At 35.8% G+C, this 24,314-nt stretch overlaps 1 protein-coding gene across 1 annotated transcript in view; it reads right to left on the bottom strand.

The window, feature by feature from the left end:
- The window catches only part of LOC117986978 (sorbin and SH3 domain-containing protein 1-like), a 170,944-nt gene that overhangs the window by 26,172 nt on the left and 120,458 nt on the right, over positions 1–24,314 (bottom strand). Inside the window, 12 exon segments of the mRNA XM_034973939.2 lie at positions 1,219–1,388; positions 1,902–1,996; positions 3,188–3,253; positions 5,013–5,045; positions 6,421–6,535; positions 6,895–7,117; positions 7,824–7,859; positions 7,981–8,047; positions 8,448–8,596; positions 8,825–8,923; positions 14,668–14,827; positions 16,619–16,806. Coding sequence (XP_034829830.2) covers positions 1,219–1,388; positions 1,902–1,996; positions 3,188–3,253; positions 5,013–5,045; positions 6,421–6,535; positions 6,895–7,117; positions 7,824–7,859; positions 7,981–8,047; positions 8,448–8,596; positions 8,825–8,923; positions 14,668–14,827; positions 16,619–16,806 — 1,401 coding nt within the window.

Raw genomic sequence — 24,314 nt, 5'->3', positions numbered from 1 at the left:
GTAAGTAAAACGTGATTGTGCTCCTGTTGTAAATAAACTAGTGTAAAGCTTTGATGTCTATTATACGTGTAAAAAACGTGTTGCATAAAAGTACTGTGGGTAAATTTTAAAGTTCTATTCAAAGTGTTTGTTTAATTTTGGAGTCTACTGTACGCATGCAAGTGGCCTTTTACCTTTTTTCGCAGTCGTTTTCTCCGACCCAGCACCAAGGTTATTGATATTATTATTATTGAGAGCCATGCATAACAGAATATAGTAAAGACTTACCTGATGTGATTGATAATAATAACTAACGTGATCGTGGGTAGAGAGCTATTGTACATTGTCATTATATTGTGACCTTGTTTGACTATGGTGGAATCGGTAAATAACATCAGTTACACATAGGCTGATGCATTGACCTTGACTTCTGTTTACTTTTTATCAATTTTAAAGTAAGTTTGCTCATTTAAGCGGTATTATTAAATCGTAGAAATAAACCATCACCAATAACAAATTCATGCTTTAGGTAATATCAGCTCAGCTTAGTACACTGTTATTTTAAAGTACGCATTACTCTAACTACCCACTAAGTATACATCTTCACCAAATAATTAATAATGCCAATAAAATTAATATAATCATCTAATTCAAGTTATTTTTTACTAAGAAGGTACCTAATATTTGAATTACGGCTTACTCAAATAAAATATAACGGCATAATATGGACGTAATAAAAACACCTGCTCTATCTTATTATTCGAATTAAAATTCTACTTTCATTTATTTACTTTTCTCATTTTTATTATATTAAAAAAAACACCAAACAATAAAATAACAGAAACAACAAAAAAATATTAGATTATTCTAATTTATTATTATTGCATTAATTAATTAAAAAGCCGTGAAATGTCGTAGGAAACGCGTTCGTTTGTTCCACGTTTTGTCATTTAGGTCCCAATTTAGTCCCAAACGTCCTTAAGAAACTTTGTTTCCAAAACTAACTTCATCATTGAACCGTTACGGCGGTTACGCACTCATCCAATCCGAGTCCGTGAAAATACGTTCCTTTTTGTTTTGTATGGCAGCTTATGACATAATATTATGTCGTAGATATTTCTTATATCCATATTTTCACGGATTCGTATCGGATGAGCGCGTGATCGCTGTTAGCGAACATTGAAAAGAGGGGATTAAAAAACAACAAAAGCCTACTTTTTCGCAAAGCAAAATAAATACCTTGTCTAGGTGGGGCTGGGGAGCGGAACCCCCTGATGGGTGGTTCGCCGCCCGCTTGCAGGTCCCTGTAGGCCGCGCGTCGCTCCGCCGGCGACAGTGGCGCCTCTGTGTCTTCTCGACGTCGGAAGATTAGCGTCGAGTCGGATTCGTAGCCCGACTCTTTTAAAGCTCTAAGGAAAAAAATATTTCGATTATTCTTTCATTCCGTTGATAGCCTTTATTCCAATCCTCCGTTGGCCTCCTGTCCAGGAGGTCCGGGGATCGAACCCGGGCACGCACTTCTAACTTTTAGGAGTTAGGTGTGTTTTAAGCAATTAAATATCACTTTCTTCACCGTTAAACAGTGAAGGAAAACTTCGCGAGGAAACCTTCATGCTTGAGAATTCTTCATAATGTTCTCACCAATGTACGAAGTCTGCTAATCTGCACTAGGCTAGCGAGATGGACTGTGAACCCTTCTCATTTTGAGGCGACAGGTTGCTGATGATGATGATTCGTGTCAATTGGCCAACTCCTTTGATCTGGGTACGATTTACCGCTATCCGAGCAATCACGCGCCAACACGAGCCAACATCGACAAACATCGTCAAACATGTACGAACTTCCACACGTGGAAGGTTGGACAAACAGTTCGAGTATTGGCCAACTGTCTGGAGAAGGCATAACAGCAACTAAGTACTAACCTTGCCATATTCGATTTAGATAGAATTGCAGACGTAATGTCCTTCTTTTCCTTTGGCGACGCTTGAGACTGTGATAATGCATTTGATTCATTTTGCTGCAAAAAAATAACACCTATGAGAATCAGTACGTTTAGATATATATATATATACTATTCGTAATATATATATATATATATATATATATATATATATATATATATATATATATATATATATATATATATATATATTACGAATAGTAATAATATTATAAAAACGTTAACCAAATTATAATCATACAGTGAAAATTAAAATAATACTAAGGAAACAGTTTCTGTAATATTTTCAAAAGAATTATTGTCATACAGTGATAAATGGTTTCTGTGATATTTTTTTTTAAAAACGAAGAGATGACAACAGTCATGCTGAAGATACAAAATACTTATTATAAGCATTCACTTCAAAATCACAACAAAAATGCGATAATAGCTGAATCTACAAGCTACAAGCTAGCAAGGCAGCCACGCGAGCAGTTTTTAAAAACTGTTTTAGCCCTTGACTGCGATCTCAACTGGTGGTGAGAATGCTGAAATTTAAAATGGAGCGGTTTAAATTATATAATTAACTTGAAAGTTACACTACCTTTGATTCGATTATTTCAAGTATGAGTAAATAGTTTGGTATAATATGTATTATAATAATAATACACCTATACCTACCTGTTAGGCACGGAGTCTTAAAAATACATGCTAAATTATGAGAATCATGCAACGCATTATCCTATTTTGTATAATTGAGGCACGTTTTATCACATTTATGAAAATTGAAAATGTATGGCGCCGCTTCTGAGCCCGTGTAAAGCTTATTTCGCACTACGGGATGTAAATTATATTGTATTCTGGTCAAAATAGACATTCAAAATTCGCATAGGGCTAAAAGTTGATACGAATGTTGGGAACAAATATATGAACGAACTGTGAAAAGTCCCCATCGATTTATATTGATGTTTCCAATATTCGAACCATTTTTTAGCCCTATACGAATTATTGCAACCTTGAATGTCTATTTTGACCGGAATATAATATAATTTATAACCCGTAGTATGAAATGAACTTTAGACGTGTGTGCGGCCGCACTATATACAGTATACCTACCTACATTGTCATAATTTTTAGTATAATACGCATCAGAAGTCTACGTTTACGATTCAACGATTCTACCTCATGAAGGTGGCAGTCTTTGTAAGCATACAAATAAAAAGGCACATGGAAGGCACCACAACATGCAGACATGTTAAGGAACCTTACACTCTTCTGTATAGCGCGAGCGAGCAATGTGGAGTAGGGAGGCAGAGGGGAGTTCTCGTCTAGCCACTGTTAGTGCCCGCGCCGCAGCAATGTGAATGTTACATTACAATACATCAGTGAAATGTGTTATGTTGTTACGATTCATCCAGACTTTATAACATGTTTTGTTAACCCTAGATAACCTCCGTCGAATTGCGATGGTTAGCTTTACTAATGCTGAAACCACAACACTGCGATGCGACGTCGGATCGTAAAAATCTACGACGTCGCACAATGCACTGTGCCCGATGCGGTGCCGCACCCTACAAACTTGCTATGCGACGACGTATTCCCGTTCAGTCGGTGTCCACACCTCTCTGTGTGCCACTCTGTGCTGTGTGTGTTTTTCTTAAGTAGAATACGTGTATATAATTACGGTCCATGGCTCACTAGAAATTGATGGCCAGAGTTTTCTCATACAATGCCTGCCGTAAGCGATGAAATTTTTGCGTTGCGGCATCGTTTTCGCGATGCGATGTCGCACCGCAGTGTTGAGGCCTCGCCCTATTACCTAACCATCGTATGGTCTCACCCTATGATTAGCCCAAACGAAAGCTATCTAGAGCTAGGCGTATACAATATGTCCACATTGTTTAAAATTGTGGGCGTATGATGCAATAAAGCTTGAAACATGGTACATAATAATATGAACGCACTTTTACAGGGAATCTCAATTTTAAACTTAACAATCTGTAGGGCTTGCTTTAAAAAATATACCTACCTGTATGAATTTGTAATATGATCAAGAGACTATTTTGCTTAATCTAGAATTCTAGATTCTTGAGTTTACAATTGAGATTCAGTAGGTATCTAAGGTAGTTTTAATATAATTTCCATAATATGATAGTGAAACGGCAGATGCAGATTATGAGATAAGTACTTCAAGTAATTACTTGAAGTACAATTTTTACCACAGTGGTCGTTACTACAGTGGAATATGTACGCGGATTTAATATTTCACTTTAGTGAAGCATTTTGAATGCTACATCTGGATACAGTCCGTCTGTATCTGCTTTCATATTTACATGATTGTTAAGCATTTATTAATTAGTTGCAGTATAGAAGCATTAGACCTGTCGTAAAAGTAAAATCGTTATTGTAAATATATAAGAACTTATATCCGACCACGATTGTAGATAAAGTAATAAATCCATACTAATATTATAATGCGGGAGTGTGTCTGTCTGTCTCCAGCCAGGCCTACCGATGAAGCTTGAGGTGTGAGGGAAATCTTGGAGCGGCATGGAGATTGACGAAAAAATGCTATGAATTCGTTTATTTTTTATTTTTTATTCATTATAGGCGCATGCTTGACACCTGATGATATGATCATCACATCAGAACCCTTATTATAAAATATGCGAAAGTGTATTTGTTTGTTAGTTTATTGGTTTGTTGGTTTGTCCTTCAATCTCGTCGCAACGGTGCAACGGATTGACGTGATTTTTTGAATGGGTATAGATAAAGACCTGGAGAGTGGCAAAGGCTACGGGTATCAGCTACTATTTCATAATAATTCATCGATGTATGAATTATTATGAAGCACAAATTGCATCAGCAATCGTTCGCCCAACGCTTTGCTTGTCACGCTGAAAAATTCATGGGTAGGCGGTAAATGATTTTGTGATAGTTTAATAAAGGAAACGTAGTCGGATATGGTTTGGATTATTTTAAATAGTATTTTATCAACTGTAAAACAAAGCCAGTTTTAAAAACACATTAAAAGAAAGATGTTACAATAGTTATCACATAGGTACACACAGATAAAAATGGAAAAAAATCGTACCCCGTCAAAAATGTCCATGACCTCGTCCCACCACTAGAAAAGAAAACAAATCATATGTGATATGCTAACTATTATGGTTCTTGCTCTACGTAGACACATAAAATTCGATCTTTCGGATTGATGTTTTACTACCTACCAAAATTATTAAATACTTATAATGAATTTATTTGTAATTTGTCAATAATTACTTGACAACATTGTTATTTGTCAAAAAAAGACCACACAAATCCATACAAATCACATTTTCTGACAAATATCAACGTATCTTAATTCTTAACGTATCAACAGGTAATAAATAGATTGATTATTAATTAATTTCATGTGGTATTAGTGGTATTCGTTTTAGCTTTTAGTTTTAACTTCTGTTTATTTAAAACTTTCATTTAAAACGTTGGCAACTTGTCATTCTATAACGGTTGCTTTTGGTTAATTCGACTTCAAATAACCGAAACATGACGAGTGTCCACTTTGCCTGCTATGTCCACTTTGGGCACACCTCCCCTACATCGCAATTCGATGTGTCTTTCTAGGTCCCATGACGACACATTTCTTCAAGCTGTTAGTATTTTACTATTTCTAACCAGTGATGGGGATGAAATTTTTGAAAAATTGATGACACCGTTCCCATAAGCAAGGCTCTTACTATGGACTATCGCAACGCAACGTAACAAGGTCATATTATTGGTAGGTACGTACTTGATCTATTGATGTTGTAAAGTGAATCTTGAAAATTCGAAATTTGAAAAGTTACTGCAGTGGTTCGGAATATATCAAAAAATTGCTAGAAATTCACCTGGAATTAAATTTCTTGCAATTTCTGACCCTTCTAAACTCTTGCAAGCACGCCTTCCACTGACCAAAGCCCAAGTCGTGGAAAGCAAAGGGTACGCAAACTTCATCCTTCCACACTCTCCATTTAATCAGCTGCCCGAACCTTACTTTTTTTGGCAAGAGGAGACGGATGTGTTGTATCACTTATATTTTATTTGTGAAGAGTGTGGATGCGAGTGAACCTTACAAGCAAAAGCAAAAGTGCAATAATTACAAATATTGCACTTTTAAGAATTTATTGCACTTTATAGAGGCTCAATAGCTCAACTGGTAAAAGAGTGGACTGAAAACCGAAAGGTCGACGGTTCAAACCCCGCCCGTTGCCCTATTGTCGTACCTACTCGGTACTCCTAGCACAAGCCTGACGCTTAGTTGGAGAGGAAAGGGGAATATTAGTCATTTAACAGGGCTAATATTCTTTAAAAAAAAACTTTTAATAAAAGAGAAGCTTTGCTGAATAGTACCTACGTACGAGTTTTGATTGTTGCGTTGCGTTACGATTTACCTCAATGCACACACCTTAGAGATACTTAGGTATTTGAGTTGAACATAAGCTCTGCTATACATATAGTGATACCTGTTTGGCTTCCTTATCAATAACAGATGATTTTCCAGGCATGTAGTTTTCTATCCTTCCCGGCTGGCTTTTATAGACTTCCTGTCTAGCTCTCGCTGATGCTAACGTGCTATATCTGTAAATAAGACATTAACATTAATTTTTTTTTCTTTTTAAACTCCTTTGCAAGAATGAGACGAATAAAAATAGTTAGTAATCCATGGTTATAACTAAGTATAAGCTTTTTTAGAATAAAATCAGGATACATATTGAAAACTTATCGATTCACCTTTTGAATTTGCGTAGCGGTAAAAGTTAATCAATGGGCGTTTTTTTTAATACCACTTATCTGGGTGTAGTATCTACATAGTTTGGACTACTCGATTCTTCAGTTAGATATCTTTCAGTTTCTTTTTATTGTCTTTCGTGAGCCATTTCGGTTTGTAACTCTATTATGACACTATGATACATTAGTGTTTCAATATAAAAACTTACTTATTATTTGGTAGATACGCCGGCACTTCATCGTGTCTTCTGTCCTCTTGTACTGATGCTGTTCTTCGTCTGGGACCGCTTGTGACGTCACTGTCGTATGCGTCGCTCCAAGTGCTCGACGCCAGTCTACTGAGACCTCCCTCCGGTTCGCTGAGGTATCCCGAGCGGGGGTCAAAGTATGCGTACTGCGATCGGTTACTGCTAGGCCTTTGTAATGTTTCTCCTAAAAATATGTCAAAGTATCTCCATTTAATTTTACTGTGAGTCTTAACTCTCAATATTTATATATTTCAAATGTTTGATATTTTATAGAAAAGTTTTATATTGATAATTATTATTATTATATTTTATAAAACGGTAAATAATTTAAAGTACTTAAATAATTAAAATATTAAACATATTTATATTTTTTTAAATATATTATAGATATTTGTTAAAATATATTATTAAAACTGAGAGTTAGGCAAATGATAATAATGTTAATTATTAGGTTATGTGAAAAATAATATAATTAGGTATGTAGGTATATGTATATGTACGTAATTGTGATAAAAATGTTATAATTAAGAATATGAGAAGTAAACACTCAAAACTTTCATAACAAAAAAAATGTAACATTTTTAAAGCTATTATGTCAGAGGTTCAAAAAGCATTTTGTTATATCGTTGTACATAGGTGTTTTGTAAAGACGAAAACGTCATTTAAAACGTGTCTGATGACTTACCTACTAATAACATGTTAATAGTGCTTGATATCGGAAAAATAGTTTTAGAATTTTTTCCATATTATAAAAAGTATTTATGTAAAGAATATTTTGGAAACAATCATACATTGTGTTATGTAAATGGCATCTTCGTCTTTCTTATATTATAATAAGGGGTGATATAGCAACCGCTGCATGAAATTTTTTGAAAATAAACTATAATCACCTCGATGGTTTTTGTATCGAATAGTCACATAATCCTCTGAAAAAGAAAATGTATAGAGATTTTGTACAATTCATAAAATAAAAATATATATTATAAAGAATAACATAAAACATAATATAGGCAAAATGTACTATATATACCAATTTGTTAAACTCACCATCGTATTTGTTTTTGTGAATCGTGTCGTACATTTTTTTGTACCACCTTGAGGGGTCCTTTACTTCCTGAAAACAATTTTATTACTATACTATCAATATCTTTACAATTAAAGTAAACATTATGATAATGTAAGATTTTTAATATTTTTCTGAGATGAAGAAAATAGGTACCAGATTCACACCTTGTGTTACTCCGGAGTTATCTTGCTTAGGTCACATCTTGAGACTTAAAATATTATTGAGGTAGAAAATAGAGTGCGGGCGTGAAAAGTGAACCCCAAGGTTGAACTTTATTTGGCAGGTAAAAAAGGTTCTAGATGATGCTGCATCCTATAGGCCTAAAGGACGTTAACCAGACAAATATGAATGTAGCTGTACTGACAATAGCGCAGCTCTTAGTTATAGGGAAAACTAGGACAAAACGTAAAACATTAAGCCAAGAAAATTAAATGAAAAGTCATCTTACAGATCTAAGTGTCACTGGCATGCCGTCTTTGGTTGTGGGTCCAACTCCTTCAATCTTCTTCTTAGTGTCCGTCATTCTATGACTGCTCCTCTCGAAATCACTCCTTTCGGCTTCACTTTCGCTGGCGTAATCTTTGCGTAATGCATGCGCTGTAAACAGAAGTTTTTAAACAATGTGTGTTTATGTGAAGAGACATCTCCTAGACAGGTGCATTCCAACATACATCTCATCATTGCTTTCTAACAGGTATGTAAAATAAAAAAAAAACTGTATAACTCACTTGTTAAACAACACACAAAAAAAATTACCACACACATAAACAGTAAACCACTAAATACAGTAAAACACTAAAAAATTATAAAACAAAAATTACCTACCTGGTTCCCCTCTGGGAGGCGATGGGCGATCACGGGCTAGACGATGATTCTCTTCTCGGGGTGGTTGGATGTTGCTAGGTGCGCGTGGAATTTGTCCTTCTGAAAGAATAGAGAAGAAACTGTAATAATATACTTAAATTAATTATTATCAGTCTCTGAGCAAAACGTTTAATATAAATTCTTGCGTTTACGAATTTAGAACATTAAGGAAAATGATTGATATTGCTGTAATTAAGAAATTCTATGAAATTCTCAGTAGCCAGATTAGAAATTCAGTTAATTGCAATTAATCTCGGAAATAGCTAAACCGACCGAGCCTCCTGTAAAGGACTATAATTCAGTCCCTTATTATAAATGCGAAAGTGTGATTGTTTGTTGGTTTGTTGGTTTGTCCTTCAATCCCGTCGCAACGGTGCAACGGATTGACGTGATTTTTGCATGGGTATAGATAAAGACCCGGAGAGTGACATAGGTTTCTTTTTATCCTAGACAATCAAAAAGTTCCCACAGGATTTAATAAAAACCTAATTTCACGCGGACGAAGTCGCGGGCATCAGCTAGTATTATATAATTAAATTTTACCAAATCGTTGATATAGATGAGCACACTAATCATTTCTTTAATTTCTTAAATCATTTACATTAATTTGGTGAAATTATTAATTTTCTTCACAATTATTTCACAGGCGATTTTTCATGAAAAGTGTTTTTCCAAATTTCCCACTTACAACCGTTTGCTAAACTTGTTAAATTAGGAATCAAGATCAAGATCAGTAGTGCTGATATTTCGCAGATTGGTTATTTCATGGAAAGTGAATTTTCGCACTTATCCATACTAATATTATAAATGCGAAAGTGTGTCTGTCTGTCTGCTAGCTTTTCACGACCTATCCGTTTAACCGAGTTTAATGAATTTTGGTACAGAGATAGCTTGCACCCCGGGAGTGGACATAGGCTACTTTTTATCCCGGAAAATCAAAGAGTTCCCAGGGGATTTTTAAAAACCTAAATCCACGCGAATGAAGTCGCTGGCATCATCTAGTGATTGTATAAGTGCTTTTCGTGAAAAGCAACAAACGATTGCTTGCTTCATTAGTAATTAAACTAGATGTTTTTTCCTTTCTAACACATAGCGATGCGAATGTTCTCGCTCATGCGCTCTGTAGCTCGAGTCGACAACCACGCGAAAGTTAAACAATATTTTGGCAAATAACAAACGGGATGAAACGTATTAAATTTAAAACTTTGTGAGGTTTCACTTAGTGATGTTTTACAGGCTACTTTGAGTAAAATATAAGTGTTACTATGAAAACGCTTTTCACGTGATTTTTCACATTCTATCTGTGAAATAGTACATCTACTGAGTGATTACCGTGTACTTTGTACTTTCAAATACAGAGGTTATTTCAATAACTTTAATAGCTACGCCTAGGAACTCGATGATCCAATTATGTAAGCCTATTTGACTTCGATAATAAAGGCGAATTCGATAATAAAGGCGAACCCTCGTCAGACGTTAGTTCGTTCGTAATAATACCTTGGATTTGTACATTTTTCCATTTCAAACAGTATATTGAATAGTGGAAATGTCGTCGTCTTTGGAAATTGGAAGGCGGACTTGTTACGTTTTGATGTAGCCAGATAATATTTTCTGATACATTTATCATCAATAGGTACTTTTATTACGATGTCTATTCACGCCGAAACAGGGTTGATATCTATAAAAGCTGAATTGGGTTGAAATTGATATTCTTACTAAAATTGACTAGTGTTGGTAGTGTTGCTTGTACTGGTATAATAATATATAGAACATCATCATCGTCATTATCAACCGAAAGACGTCCACCGCTGGACATAGATCTCTTGTAAAGACTTCCTTATACCACGGTCTTGCACCTCCCGTATCCAACGGCTCCCTGAGAATCGTTTGATGTCTTTTATCCACTTAGAATAAAATATAAAAGCAGACACTGGACTAAGTAGCACTCGAGACTTTATATTGCATCAGCCTAAATGAATTTCAAAGCTAAGATGTAGATACTATTTTATCGTAAGATGTATCGAGAGTTTTAAATAAATAAAATAAATAAATAAATAAATTATCTTTTATTTCAGACCATAGTAAAGTCCATATTAAATTAACAAACATTATATTTACTATAGTTAGTGTGTTAGTAACAATATTTCCTTATAATTATGTTTGTACAAAATAAATAAATAAAATGACCTGTTATGTAGGTACCGTGGCAGCTCAGGGCGCCCCGTGGCCGTGGTTCACCGTTAGAGCAAATGTTATTTTATTGTTAAAACGCATATAGCTCCGAGAAGTTAGAGGTGTGTGCCCGGGATCGAACCGCTGATCTTCCGAATAGGAGGAGGTCTTAACCACTTGACTATCACGGCTCATGTATAATTGTAATTAGTTGATAGAAACGGTAAAAAAGATTTTAATGAAATTGTGTATTTAGATAGGTAATAGGGCCGATTCACATGTACACAATTTCTAAACTAAACTAAATTAACATTTAGTAATTTCCTTCAATTGTAGGTAAAAACACTATCATAAAAATTATATAAATAAATTAACAGGTCTAAATCTAGTGCCATCCTTTTCCGCCAACAACATTATGATAGCAATAGATTTAGATGTCATTTTAGTTTAGTTTAGAGATTGTGTACAACGGAATTAGCCACACTGTTTTACTTTCCAAGTTTGTAATATGGATAGGTGCGATAGATAGAGCGATCGCGCACGACCAATATAAATATACCTTACTTATAATATTATTCTAAAACATAATAATATTTTGATCAACCAACGTGTTTGATAAAGGCCGTTATAATAAGTCCAAATCGCCTTTCAACTAATCCATTAAAATATTAGAATACAATCAAATTAGCGAATAGCGAACAATTTACAAACTCCGTCTCCCCTATCCAGTTCAAAGTGAATGCGGCTAACTAGGTCGGAAAATTTGTAGTACAATTAATATTACCAAATATATTGGAAGGGCTACAGATTTAGATGAATTAAGGATAATTCAAATTCACAGGTCAATATAATAGTCACTCGCGCAAACATTTTTGGGGTGACAGATAGGTATGAATATAATACTTACCATAATGAAGTGGGCAAGTGGGTATTACCAACACAAAATTTATTTTGTATACAGGAATAATTTTTTTCGCCTACCTATATATAGCTAGGTACTTTTTTATTTTTTTATTCCTATACAAGTTGCCCTTAACTGCGATCTCACTTGGTGGTAAGTGAAGATGCAGTCTAAGATGGTAGCGGGCTAACCTGGAAGGGGTACGTGGTTTTGATTAATTCATTAAATTCGGGTTCTACGCCACATCGCACCGGAACGCTAAATCGCTTGACGGCACGGTTTTGCCAGTATACATAACATGTATTGCCGGTGTACTTTTAGTAATAAAATCAAATAAAACAATAAAGCAATATTTTCAATTAAATACTATCGCTTTTTAATACGGAAACCTCTTTAAACTAAGATTTCGAGAAGCAATCATGGCATTTTCCATAATTCACAATCAAGGAAGAAACTCCATTGTCTATTTATAAAAGTTTGACGGCAATTAACCCCCAATTCAGCAGTATAGGCGTGAATAAATTAAAAACTTCTTGTTCGTGAACTTATTGAAACTGATTGCCAAGTAACATTTACCAATATTTAATAACTAAATACCTTTATAAATTGATTCTTTTTGGGACTCAACTTCCAAAAATCGTTTATAAACTCTTCGAAACTTTCCGAAAATTAAAAGGAACCATTTATATATTAGGTTTCTCTAATTTTGTATTTAAATATGTGCGATAAGTGTTGGCTTAAAAGCCGTGTTTTAGAATTATAACAATACTAATAATACCTTCACATTTTATGACTTGATTTAATAATATCAAAGTAGAAATAAGTACATCTATACTAATCTATACTAATATTATAAAGAGGTAATGTCGTTAAGTTTGTTTGTAGGGGGTAATCTCTGGAACTACTGAACCGATTTTGAAAATTCTTTCACCAATAGAAAGCTACATTATTCCTGAGTGACAAAAGCTATATTTTATTTTCATCGGGATTTTTAAAAACATAAATCCACGCGGGCGAAGCCGCGGGGAGCAGCCAGTACATAATATTTGTATGCATGGATGATTGGTGTGGTGCTGAATTATAATTAAACAGTAACTCACTTTAAGAGATCCCCAGAGAGTTTTCTGAACTATGATGACGAATTCAATATTTATCTGTGGAATTACTTTTATTATCTTTTATCTCCCAAAGCCACCATATGAACCAAACTTTATAGTCACCGATCGTTCCTCCCTGCGTTGGGGACAATACGCAAATAACTTTCAACTTTTATTAAATAACGAGAGTCTGGCACGCGCCGGCTCTTAGTTCATAATCTATGTATACTGTAACCGTAGGTACATATTTTAAATAGTATCACTTACCTACATATTAAGGAAATTGTTTATCGGAATACTAGTAGGTTTTACCACAGTAATTTTCATCTTAATTTTTATTTTCTCTAACTTTTCGTTTACAATTTCTAACTTCGAGTGTGAATTTTTGCTTAAATAATATAATCTCGTTCTGCAGAGAAGTCTTTATGTTTATTATTTACACTTTACAGGTACAACGTCCCTAGCGGATCACTTAAAGCACCAATTCAACGCAAACGTGAACTCTGGTAAACGAGTTTCGTTAACTCAAAAACTTTTAGTAGGTAATCCATGAATATTAACCTAACCTAAATTAATCTAATTAGCATTCAGCATAAAAGGCTGTGATAGCCCAGCGGTTAGGACGTCCGCCTTCTAATTGGAGGTCGAGGGTGCGATCCCTGGTACGCACCTATATCTTTTCGGAGGTATGTGCGTTTTAAGTAATTAAATGTCACTTGCTTTAATGGTGAAGGAAAACATCGTGAGGAAACCTGCATGCCTGAGAACTCTCCATAACGTTCTTAAAGGTGTGTGAAGTCTACCAATCCGCACACGGCACATGGCCAGCGTGGTAGACTATGGCGAAAAACCTTGAGACCCGTGCTCTGTAGGGAGCCGGCGATGGGTTGATCATGATGACGATGCTAAAATGGCTACATAACTGGTTAAGTAACAGAGACTTATGGCATAGTCATGCTTAAAAAATACGCCTTGTACGCATTACCAAGAATGTCTAATTAGAAACAATGTCAATTCGAAATTTTATGTTGGTCAATGGTCGATTATAGCTGGTAAGCTATTTTTTCTCACAAAAAGAGTACGTAGAAAAATCTCTTACACCTTGTTTGGGATCATAACTGCTTTGTTTTCATTCAATCACGCCTATTTCTATATTTTTTTTATATATCGAATTAAAAAAAATGTAGCGATAAGTGAAAATGCAGTCTGAGAAGAAGCATTCTTCTTAGGCTTTGGATCGGAAGGGCTATGGCAGTTTAATTAAACTCAAAGACATTTTACTCATTAATCTATTAGGTGATACCCACGACTTCGTACGCGTGGCTTTAGGTTTTTAAAAATCCCGTGGGAACTCTTTGATTTTCTACACAGCGCGTAGCGAATCGCTACGCATAATAACGTTTCGCAATTTTGATAAGTATTTAAAATTATTATTATTATTTTTTTTTTTTAAATTTATTATCAAATAAAAATACATACAAATAAAAGCTTAAACTAAAAACACCGAAAAAACCACAGAGGTTTGTCCTCGGTGCCTATCTGCAACGAAGATACCTATTAACTCATTACTTAAAAGAAATAATCTACAGTAGGTATATAACGCGAAATTTAGGGGCCTGGGTAATTTTATTTACCTCGTGCTTTTTGTAGTAAGGTGACTGTGGGGTTCTGAGCTCGAGGCAGGCGGCTCGTGGAGGATCCCAGAGAGTGGAGGCCAGTTGCCGGCGCACTCTGAGACGTTCGAAGACGACCCTCACTCTCTGAGCCACTGGTGCATCCGTTCTGATCTGAACTCTGAAATGTTAAAAAAAGTATCACTATTCAGATTTATAGCGCGACTATCGGCTAAATAATAAAAAAAAATCAATTAGTTCAAAAGGGCTGCCCTTGCTGGGTTTTTGCTATTCACTGTATGGATAAAATTCTTTTAGCCATTAAGTCTCGATCACACTTATATCCGAACCAATCCCGTACGCGGCTTTTATATTTTCTAAAATGTTATAATGAATTTGATCGCAAGAAATTCTACAAGTCTTTAATTATTTATTTAAGAAAAATAAAACTTTTAGACAGAAGTTTAAACGTCCGTAGTTCTTGTTTTTTTAATAACAAAAATTATTTTTAATTATAAGTCTACATATTAAATAAATTAAAGGGCGACTAAAGACCCAAATTTCTAATTAAGTCAAAATATACGTGAAAGCCACAAAAGTGTCCATTGTTTCCTTTTTGTTCGAATAGAGACCCATTCTATTTTAATAAATCGCCTTTAGAAGGAAGGGATAATTACTTAATTGATAAACGCCCTTTGGGTTGGCTTAACTGTAGAGTGATTTAATCTGTTTATTTATTAACAGTCCTTTCTCGTAATAGGTACTAAAGTTAATTTTTAGGGTTCCGTACCTCAAAAGGAAAAACGGAACCCTTATAGGATCACTTTGTTGTCTGTCTGTCTGTCTGTCTGTCTGTCCGTCTGTCTGTCAAGAAACCTACAGGGTACTTCCCGTTGACCTAGAATCATGAAATTTGGCAGGTAGGTAGATCTTATAGCTGACATTTGGGAAAAAATCTGAAAACCGTGAATTTATAACTTAATATAAATTAATAACCGTAATTAGGGTTAGATCACACCAAAAAAATTAAATTGTGGTCATGAACAAATAATTAGTATTTTCAATTTTCTAAGTAAAATGACTATATCAAGTGGGGTATCATATGAAAGGTCTTCACCTGTGTATTCTAAAACAGATTTTTATTTATTTTTATGTATCACAGTTTTTGAATTATCCTTCAAAATGTCGAAAAAATACGACTGTAGTACGAAACCCTCATTGCGCGAGCCTGACTCGCACTTGTTGGTTTTTTTAAACAAAATATGACTCATCAATTAAGTAAGTAGGTACCCTTCATTTCCTTGTTTTAAGCTTATCTTATCAGTTCTCATCCATCAACAGCCCAGCCCAAGCATCAAGTTTTACATCTATCTACCGTGTGATGATAGCTATGATGAATACCAAAAATTCAGCCCATAATTAACCATTTCTACTATGACTAACGCATTGTGATACTGCTCTGCACTGCTTATCCCGCAGATCTAAGTCACCACGCCCGCCCCTTACGGGCTTACGATTTGATCAATTTGGTGGTGGAAAGTGAGACATGACGGGGGGTTTCTGTGTCGTCGCATATTGCTTCATCAATCAACCTTTTGCTTCGCGCTGTAGGCAAAGAACTGTACAACCATTTATATGTGCACTCATCTCCACCACTGTCTTCAGGTCTAGATACGTACAACCAACTGTTATACTCTGCCGAATTGTTTCTAAAAAGTCGTTAACTGTTAAAAGTAGTTTTTGAGATATTGCTAAAGAACGTGGGAATTGAAAAACTGGTGTTTTTAAAAACGATGCAAGTAGTTTAGTTTAGTCCTCCGTAGCAAAAAGAAAAAATGCTGCGAAAATTACTTTTTGCAGATAACCGCTTTTTAGAAATAAAACGGCAGTTTTATGTTCTACGACCAACTTCGACTTTGTCACCGTCGCGTCGTCAGCTTTGGAATGTGATAAAATTAATTCAAAAACTTACTCCAAATTTTCTTCGTGGTGGAGGCGTATCTTCGAAGTGCACGGGGCGGAAGGTCTTCCTCGAGGTTTGCGGCGACGTCGTGGCGCTGCTGGGCGTCCACACTGGAGGTGGCGGAGGCGGCGGCGGAGCCCCCGGGCTGGGCGCGCTAGGGGCCTCGCCCCCTGACGGAGCCCCGGGCCTCCAAATTGCTGCAATCAAGTGTTAATTAATTAATGCATGATACGTGATAATGATGAAAAATTACGGATCGGATTGAGAACCTCTTCTTGTCCTAAAACTTGGCCATTTAAGAGTCAGGTTCGCCCACCGAGAGTCCCGTAGTTTTATAAGAAACATAATATAAACAACAGTTAGGGATGATTTATGCCAACACGTGGCGGGCACGAGCCGTGCCACGTACGACGCGAGGACGAGGCACAGATTCAAAACATCACGAACATTTTATATGAAGCAGTTTATGCTTCACCGTGCCGTGTCCGTGCACGGATGCATTGATTTTGGACAGTAGATTTTTGTTGTGGAACACCTTCGATACGAGTATATACACTACTTATACAACAGTAACTGTGAGAATGGCGTCATTCAAACTCATACGGATGCGGGCATGGCATTCTCAATTTCGCTCTAATTGAAATCGCTTAAGTTAATAGCCTTTTCCCTTTGATACCGGCGCGCGAAGCCAAACAATTTAATAAATCAATAATATCATAATCAATTTATCTCAATCTATTTTAATCCCTAGCGACCGTACACCGTACTTGTTTTCAGGCTCTAAAGTAATTTTTCAACACCTGTTCGTATTAAGTAAATCAGTTAACCTTTACTTGATATAATTATCAATTTAAATTTTATAATTTTTATGATATTGTTTTTACCTACACTTCAAGGAATTTTCCTAATATTTTTTGAATACATATCTAAAATTTCGGAACCAGCAGGATTCAAACCTGCGTCTTCTGGGTTTGCGCCCGACGCTCTGACTGCTAAGCCACGGTTCGCTTGCTGCCAGTGACGAAATTTGTGGTATGTATGTTGACTCAGTAAGTACTGAAGCGACTGTTAATGCCATCTAATCTAGTACCGACACTTTGCAGTTATCGAAACTATTTTCAAAGGCCTATATTACAATGCAGCTCTTTGAATCTGAATAAAAAAATTGATGAAATGACAGTATAGTACTTTTCACTTAATCCGTTTTTAGTTTTGTTATTATTATTTATTTATTTCACTCTTTCTTTCTCTAATGTTCAATTGTCTCGCAGGAGGAAATTAGATTATTAAGAATTTATAATAGATCGCATCTCTACTACTCCGTTTCCGAATTAATTAAATACACCGTTTATCCAAACTCACTGCAATATTATGTAGACAGCGTGTGCCTAACCCAATTTGTTCAAACTGACCGAATAAACACGAGTCGATTGTCCACTTTAGTTGGATTTATAGAGTGATCGTAAAACGCTGTTTTGTGTGAAGATACCAAAATTGAATAGAAGCTTTGGAATATCTACCTACTCACTGACGCCCGGCCTCGCTCGAGTGGAATTTTTAAAAATCGGGGAGGGGGTGGACTTTCAAAAAATCCTGAAACGCATAATATAATTCTTCATTTTTACCTGAAAACTCAAACACCAAATTTTAGATATAACTTGAAAAATGACAAGCTTTCATATAAACATTCATCCCTAGTTAGAATTTCTAAAAGCCCTGAAACACGAATTACTTCATTTTTAACCGAAAGTCCATATTATATACTATTTTTATAGATATACCTAACACGGACGTTCGTAAAATTTTTATTTCATATTCAAAACCCTTCGGATTAGAATTTCCGAAAATCTTTTCTTAATGGATGCCTACGTTATAAAATAAACCTACTGTCAAAATTTCAAGTTTCTTACTGCAGCGGTTTAGGTTCTGCGTGCAGTCAGTCAGTCTGGACAAGCCTTTTTAGTCACGTGATGCCTAAGGCTGTATCGGAAAGATGCTATTTTTTAACGCACCTGACGCAAAAAGAGGAATGAAAGTTCGATCTCTTTGTTTATCTTTTTCTAGCAGAGTAGCGATGTGGCTCAAACTAAAGGACCGATCGATTTAAATGCGGTTTTTATGTGAAGGTGTAGGTACAGGATTTATGTTTATCAGGATGGTTCCACCTACTTCCTTCCTTCTACCTATGTTAGACAAAATCTTTTTCCAGTTGGTATACGGATCTCAGTCATAGGACAGATTTCGTAATTTTCGTATTACACTATGTAAAATTGATGACGCTTTATTTTTTAAATTTAAATATATAAGCTCTTGATTGCGATATTACCATGGTGGTAAGTAATGATACAGTCTAAGATGAAAACCGGCTGGCTAATTTGGAAGGAGAATGGCTGTTTCATTGTTCCCATACCACTGATCGCATTCTACGTGACATCGTACAAGAACGTGATGACGTAGAAGAACGTATGGTGATCTACACAATAGGCTAACTAGAAACAGAGACAAACTTGCAGCTCCTGCCTTCCGCCTCAGGAAAGTCCAAAAGACATTTGTGGGTATGGGTATTACCTTTTATAATAAAATCCCGCAAACTATTTGGACTTACCTTTGCACAAGTTTAAAAAATCTATTAAAAATATGCTCCTGAAAAAAGCATATTACACAATTGAAGATTATCTAAATGATAAAAGAGCGTGGATTTGACCTGCAGCTCGTTCCAGCAACGCACAAGACTGCAAATACTATTTTATACAAGGCATAATCTTGTACCTATATCAGATATTTGAAAAGAGCAACCACCGAGTTTCTTGCTGGTTCTTCTCGGCAGGAAAGGCATTCCGAACCAGTGGTAGATGCATCCGACTATTCGTAAGCACTTGTAAAAGTTTATACGAATAAAAAAGATTTTCATTTTCATTTTCATTTTCAACGCTTAAATCGCTTGGTGTCTTTGCCGGTAGGGCGGTAACTAGCTACGGCTGAAACCTCTCACCACACAATGACTATAGTTATCCGTCTAAGGTTTAAATACAGTGCAAATATATCACCAAAAATATTTTATAGTGAACAATGGACAAGCTAAAAATTTTAATCGCAGAGATGAAAATAGGCTCTTTTTACATTTCTTAGAAATAATTGAGCAATTTTCTCCGTGTTCATTATAAATGACAGTCACAACGAAGCAGATTATTTAACTTTCTTCTCGAGTCACATTACGGATTCACGTCACAAATACGAACGTACAGCTTGCGAATTCGCAGGGCAAAACTTTACTCGCTGGCTATTTAGGCGGTCTCGACAAAAAAGTTGCAAAAATACTTTTTCAGTGCTACGTATTTACATAAGACTGAATACTCTGCTCTGCCGGTCATTGGTCTATATCAGACTAGATTATTTCCGCGACTTCGTACGACCGCGTGGATTACACAGTTTCAAACCCCTATTTTACCCCCTTAGGCCTTAGGGGTTGAATTTTTAAAAATCCTTTCTCAGTTGATGTCTACGTCATAGCTATCTGCATGTCAAATTTCAGCTTGATCTGCCCAGTAGTTTGAGCTGTGCGTTGATAGGTCAGTCAGGCAGTCAGTTAGTCAGCCAGTCTTGTATTTCAGATGTCTAGATTTAAAAATTTATCTCTGCCTCTCTGCATAATGGTAATATAAACCATCATATACTTAGTAGATATTCTGTATTTCTGTTGAAAACACTTCGATGATGAGTGAAACATGATAATAATATTATGATGATGAAGAATAAATACATAGAATATCATCATCATTATCAACCCATCCCCGGCTCACTACAGAGCACGAGTATCCTCTCAGATAAGGGTTTTGATAATAGTCTACCACGCTGGCCAAGTGCGGATTAGCAGACTTCACACTCCTTTGAGAACATTATGGAGAACTTTCAGGCATGCAGGTGAAATAGATCTGGTCTGGTCTGGTAGGAGGCTACGGCCGTGGCTAGTAACCACCTTACTGGCAAAGCCGTACCGCCAAGAGATTTAGCATTCCGCTACGATGCCGTGTAGAAACCAAAGGGGGATGGTTTAATAAAAACTGCCATACCCCTTCCAGGTTAGCCAGCTTCCATCTTAGACTACATCATCACTTAACACGAGGTGATATTGTAAGAACTTGTATCTGAATAAAACAAAAAAATCTTCGAAACTAATGATCCAATTCTGAAAATTCTTTCACTGATGGATTCTAACATTATCTCCGAGATCTCTGAGTGTTAATAGGCTATAAATTATGTAACGCGGGTGCTGTCGTGGGCGAAAAGATAGTCTTCTTCTTTTAAATATATAAAATGACTGACTGACTGACTGATCTATCTATCAACGCACAGCTCAAACTACTGGACAGATCGTGCTGAAATTTGGCATGCCGTAAGCTATTATATGACGTAGGCGTCCGCTAAGAAAGGATTTTTGAAAATTCAACCCCTTAGGGGGTGAAATAGGGGTTTGAAATTTGTGAAGTCCACGCGGACAAAGCCGCGAGCATAAGCTAGTCTTTTATATAAATAAATTTAATGTTATACGTTATTTAATTCAATAACGATGTTCGAGTTTATCGTAATTTGCCAAAACCGCAAATGCGGTCGTAAACCAGAACTAGGTCATTGGGTATCAACAGATCTCCCAAAAACCATTAAATCGCTTTGGTAAAGGAAAAATTAAAAACATCATTATGGATCCATTACCGTCATGTTTTATATTATTATCGATGTGAAAATTAGCAATCTTTATAGTATTTTTATCAATATAATTATTGTGGCTTCGAAAGCGCAAGAAGCATTTTTATTTTCTTTTGTACTAGGTACAGTTACAAGAACGTTAATTTTATCTCGGTTAGTGAAATTGTTGTAAACACTTCGCCCTTTAACATAATTAAAACTTCGTTTTTTGCTATTCAAATTTTTTAAGTGTGGAATTTTTCTACCAACATATTTTTCATGGGATTTACTACATGGGAGGCCTTTCTGGCGATAACAAAGGTTTTACGTTGTTTTGAATTTCAAAACCTATTTCGCCAATTATTTTCTTGATATTTTCTCGTGATTGCAACTGTAAAAATAACTGCAGCTATAAATACTATAAGTTTTTCAAAAAGGTATTTTTGATACGATGAGATTTGAGTAAGTCAGCAGGTGAGACTTGATTAAACTGTTGTAGATACAATGTACATACTTAGCTCTAGTTGCACGACAGGCGGTTAGCGTTACCTTACGATTTTGGTTAAAAGCAAAATAGATCTTACGTACGAGTCAGGGTTTGGTAACTTTGGACCAATTGTATCTTTAAATCTCAATCATGGATCTATGAACACTGACTCGTACAACCCACTTTATTTTTATTGACCTTGTGACCTTAATCATACTGATATTAGTATGTTTGTTTCACGCCACAATGGTAAGGGAGGACTGGCTCTCCAACTCGCAACCGGAACGCATGGAATGCTTTGAGAGGCTGGTTACCACTGGAGTTTCGTCGCTGGCCGGGCGGATTCGGGCTAGAATCTATCACGAAGCAGGACATACCTTCGATACTATGCCGTGCGGTATTAGACATGTCGACCCATAAATGTGACTGGGAGTGTCAGAGCCTCTTTTGTAAATTGGCAGGGTGCATCACGCGCAAGAGAGGTTAACTTCGGCCACTAATCTGGAATTGGGACCACTTGCACCCTAATTAAGATTTAAGATCATCGTAACTTGATAGATCATTAAATCGTATCTTAGGTCATCTTTAAAGATGTACCTACCTCTTCATTATGAGCAACACATCGCCGACTCACTACAGAGCACGGGTTACCTCTCAGAGTGAGAAGTAGTACGCGACAGTTCAAGATAGGAACCGGGGAGGGAACGCCCCGCACACTCGCACAGCCCCCGCGTCAACCCGGTGCGAGCAAGCGCGGGTGACGTGCGGGTGTGCAGGGCGTTCTCCCACCTCATACCCCAATTGCCATTTAAACCTGTCGTGGACTATAACTACCTAGTTCAATCTATGTAATAGATTAACTTGTTAAACAATCCTGATTCAATTTTTATCTGCTTACGGACATTATTTTTCTCTTACGATGGTTTTCAATTATATCCTGCTCCTTCACATGTAAGGCACGTCTGTTCTCTCCTAATAACTATGCATATCACTCACATACCAACTACGCGAAGAGTTTATTAATATTGTATGCTCGTACAAGTGTGTTACACTGTTTCATACACTATGTGAGATTGTTATATTAAAATATTTTTGTATATTAAAACCATGTCCTAACTTAAAAAATGTTTGACCTACTTACTTATTTGTATCTATAAAATAATTAATTAGTAGGGTATAATTATTACTTATTAGTATATTTTATATTTTAATGTATTCTTTTTTCGCGATCTATTATTTTTTATTTCATTTTAAACTAGATGATGATGCTCGCGACATCGTCTGCGTGGATTTGGGTTTTTAAAACTCCCGTGGGAACTCTTTCATTTTCCGGCATAAAAAGTAGCCTATGTCCTTCCCCTGGATGCAAGGTATCACTGTACAAAGTTTCATCAAAATCGGTTGAACGGATGGACCGTGCAAGGCTAGCAGACAGACAGACAGACATACTTTCACATTTATAATATTAAATATGGAAGTATGGATGAGTCGTTGGACCCAAGTTTGATCCAAGTGACAAACTGTTGATTGTTTAAATCTCTACAAGAGGCCTACGAGTATGTTCAGGAGTACTAGGTACTTAAAGGCCGTTAGGTCGAGGTAAGTATACTATACCATGTGCAATGAATAAATAATGATTCCAAATCTCCACTTACCTGTAACAAAAATAAACATACTATGAATTCACGTGAAAAAAACAAATAATATTTTTTTACCTATAGGTACGTATCCCTTTTTATTTTCGGAACAGTTACTCAAATAGGTTTCCTGTTAGCTCACACCTTCTGCCAATATGATCCGACTTGACAAAGTGCCAGCAGTTTAGGTGTTACGACCTTTGTGTCGCAGAATTCAAAAAGGTAATAGAAATGTATTTGCTGCTAATAGCGGGATATCAGCTATAGTGTCAACGTTTTTAGCAAATCACTCCTACAAAAATAATTCAGGAGCACAAATCTTTAGTATCAAAATGCAATGCGGTGTATACACTATACATGTCTGTTTTTACAATAACGTGCACTGATATTTCACTAGACGTCTGCGCGAAGATTATGTAAATGATAAAAGAGCGTGGATTTGACCTGCAGCTCCTTCCAGCAATGCGCGGGACTGCAATTACTTTTTGTATAAATATGGGATAATATTGTAAAACAAATCTTTGAAAAGAGCAACTGCCGATGCAGTTGACGACTCAAAAGTACTTTGTCGTAAAAGTTTAATTGAATGAAAAATATTTTTATTTATTTATTTATAAAAGCGTAGTTAGATAAAACTAGTTTTCTCTTACATTAATTGGAAAAAACTCACGCTTCTTTGCCACTTCTGTACCTATTCGGAAATCTGTGGTACCTACTGTTGTTGACATGTATTACGTGATTCATTGGATATTCTTAGGTATTTTACTTTTTCTCAAGACTGTATTGACCTAGAACAGAATATAATATTTATAAATAATAGTACAACTAGAACTAAGTAATATTTTGTTTATTTATTTTATTTTTATGTTGTACCAAAATTGTAGTTACAAAGTAATAA

Source organism: Maniola hyperantus, chromosome 12 (genome assembly GCF_902806685.2).
Source record: "Maniola hyperantus chromosome 12, iAphHyp1.2, whole genome shotgun sequence".
Classification (NCBI taxonomy): Eukaryota; Metazoa; Arthropoda; class Insecta; order Lepidoptera; family Nymphalidae; genus Maniola; species Maniola hyperantus.
This window is presented reverse-complemented; position numbering and strand designations above follow the sequence as displayed.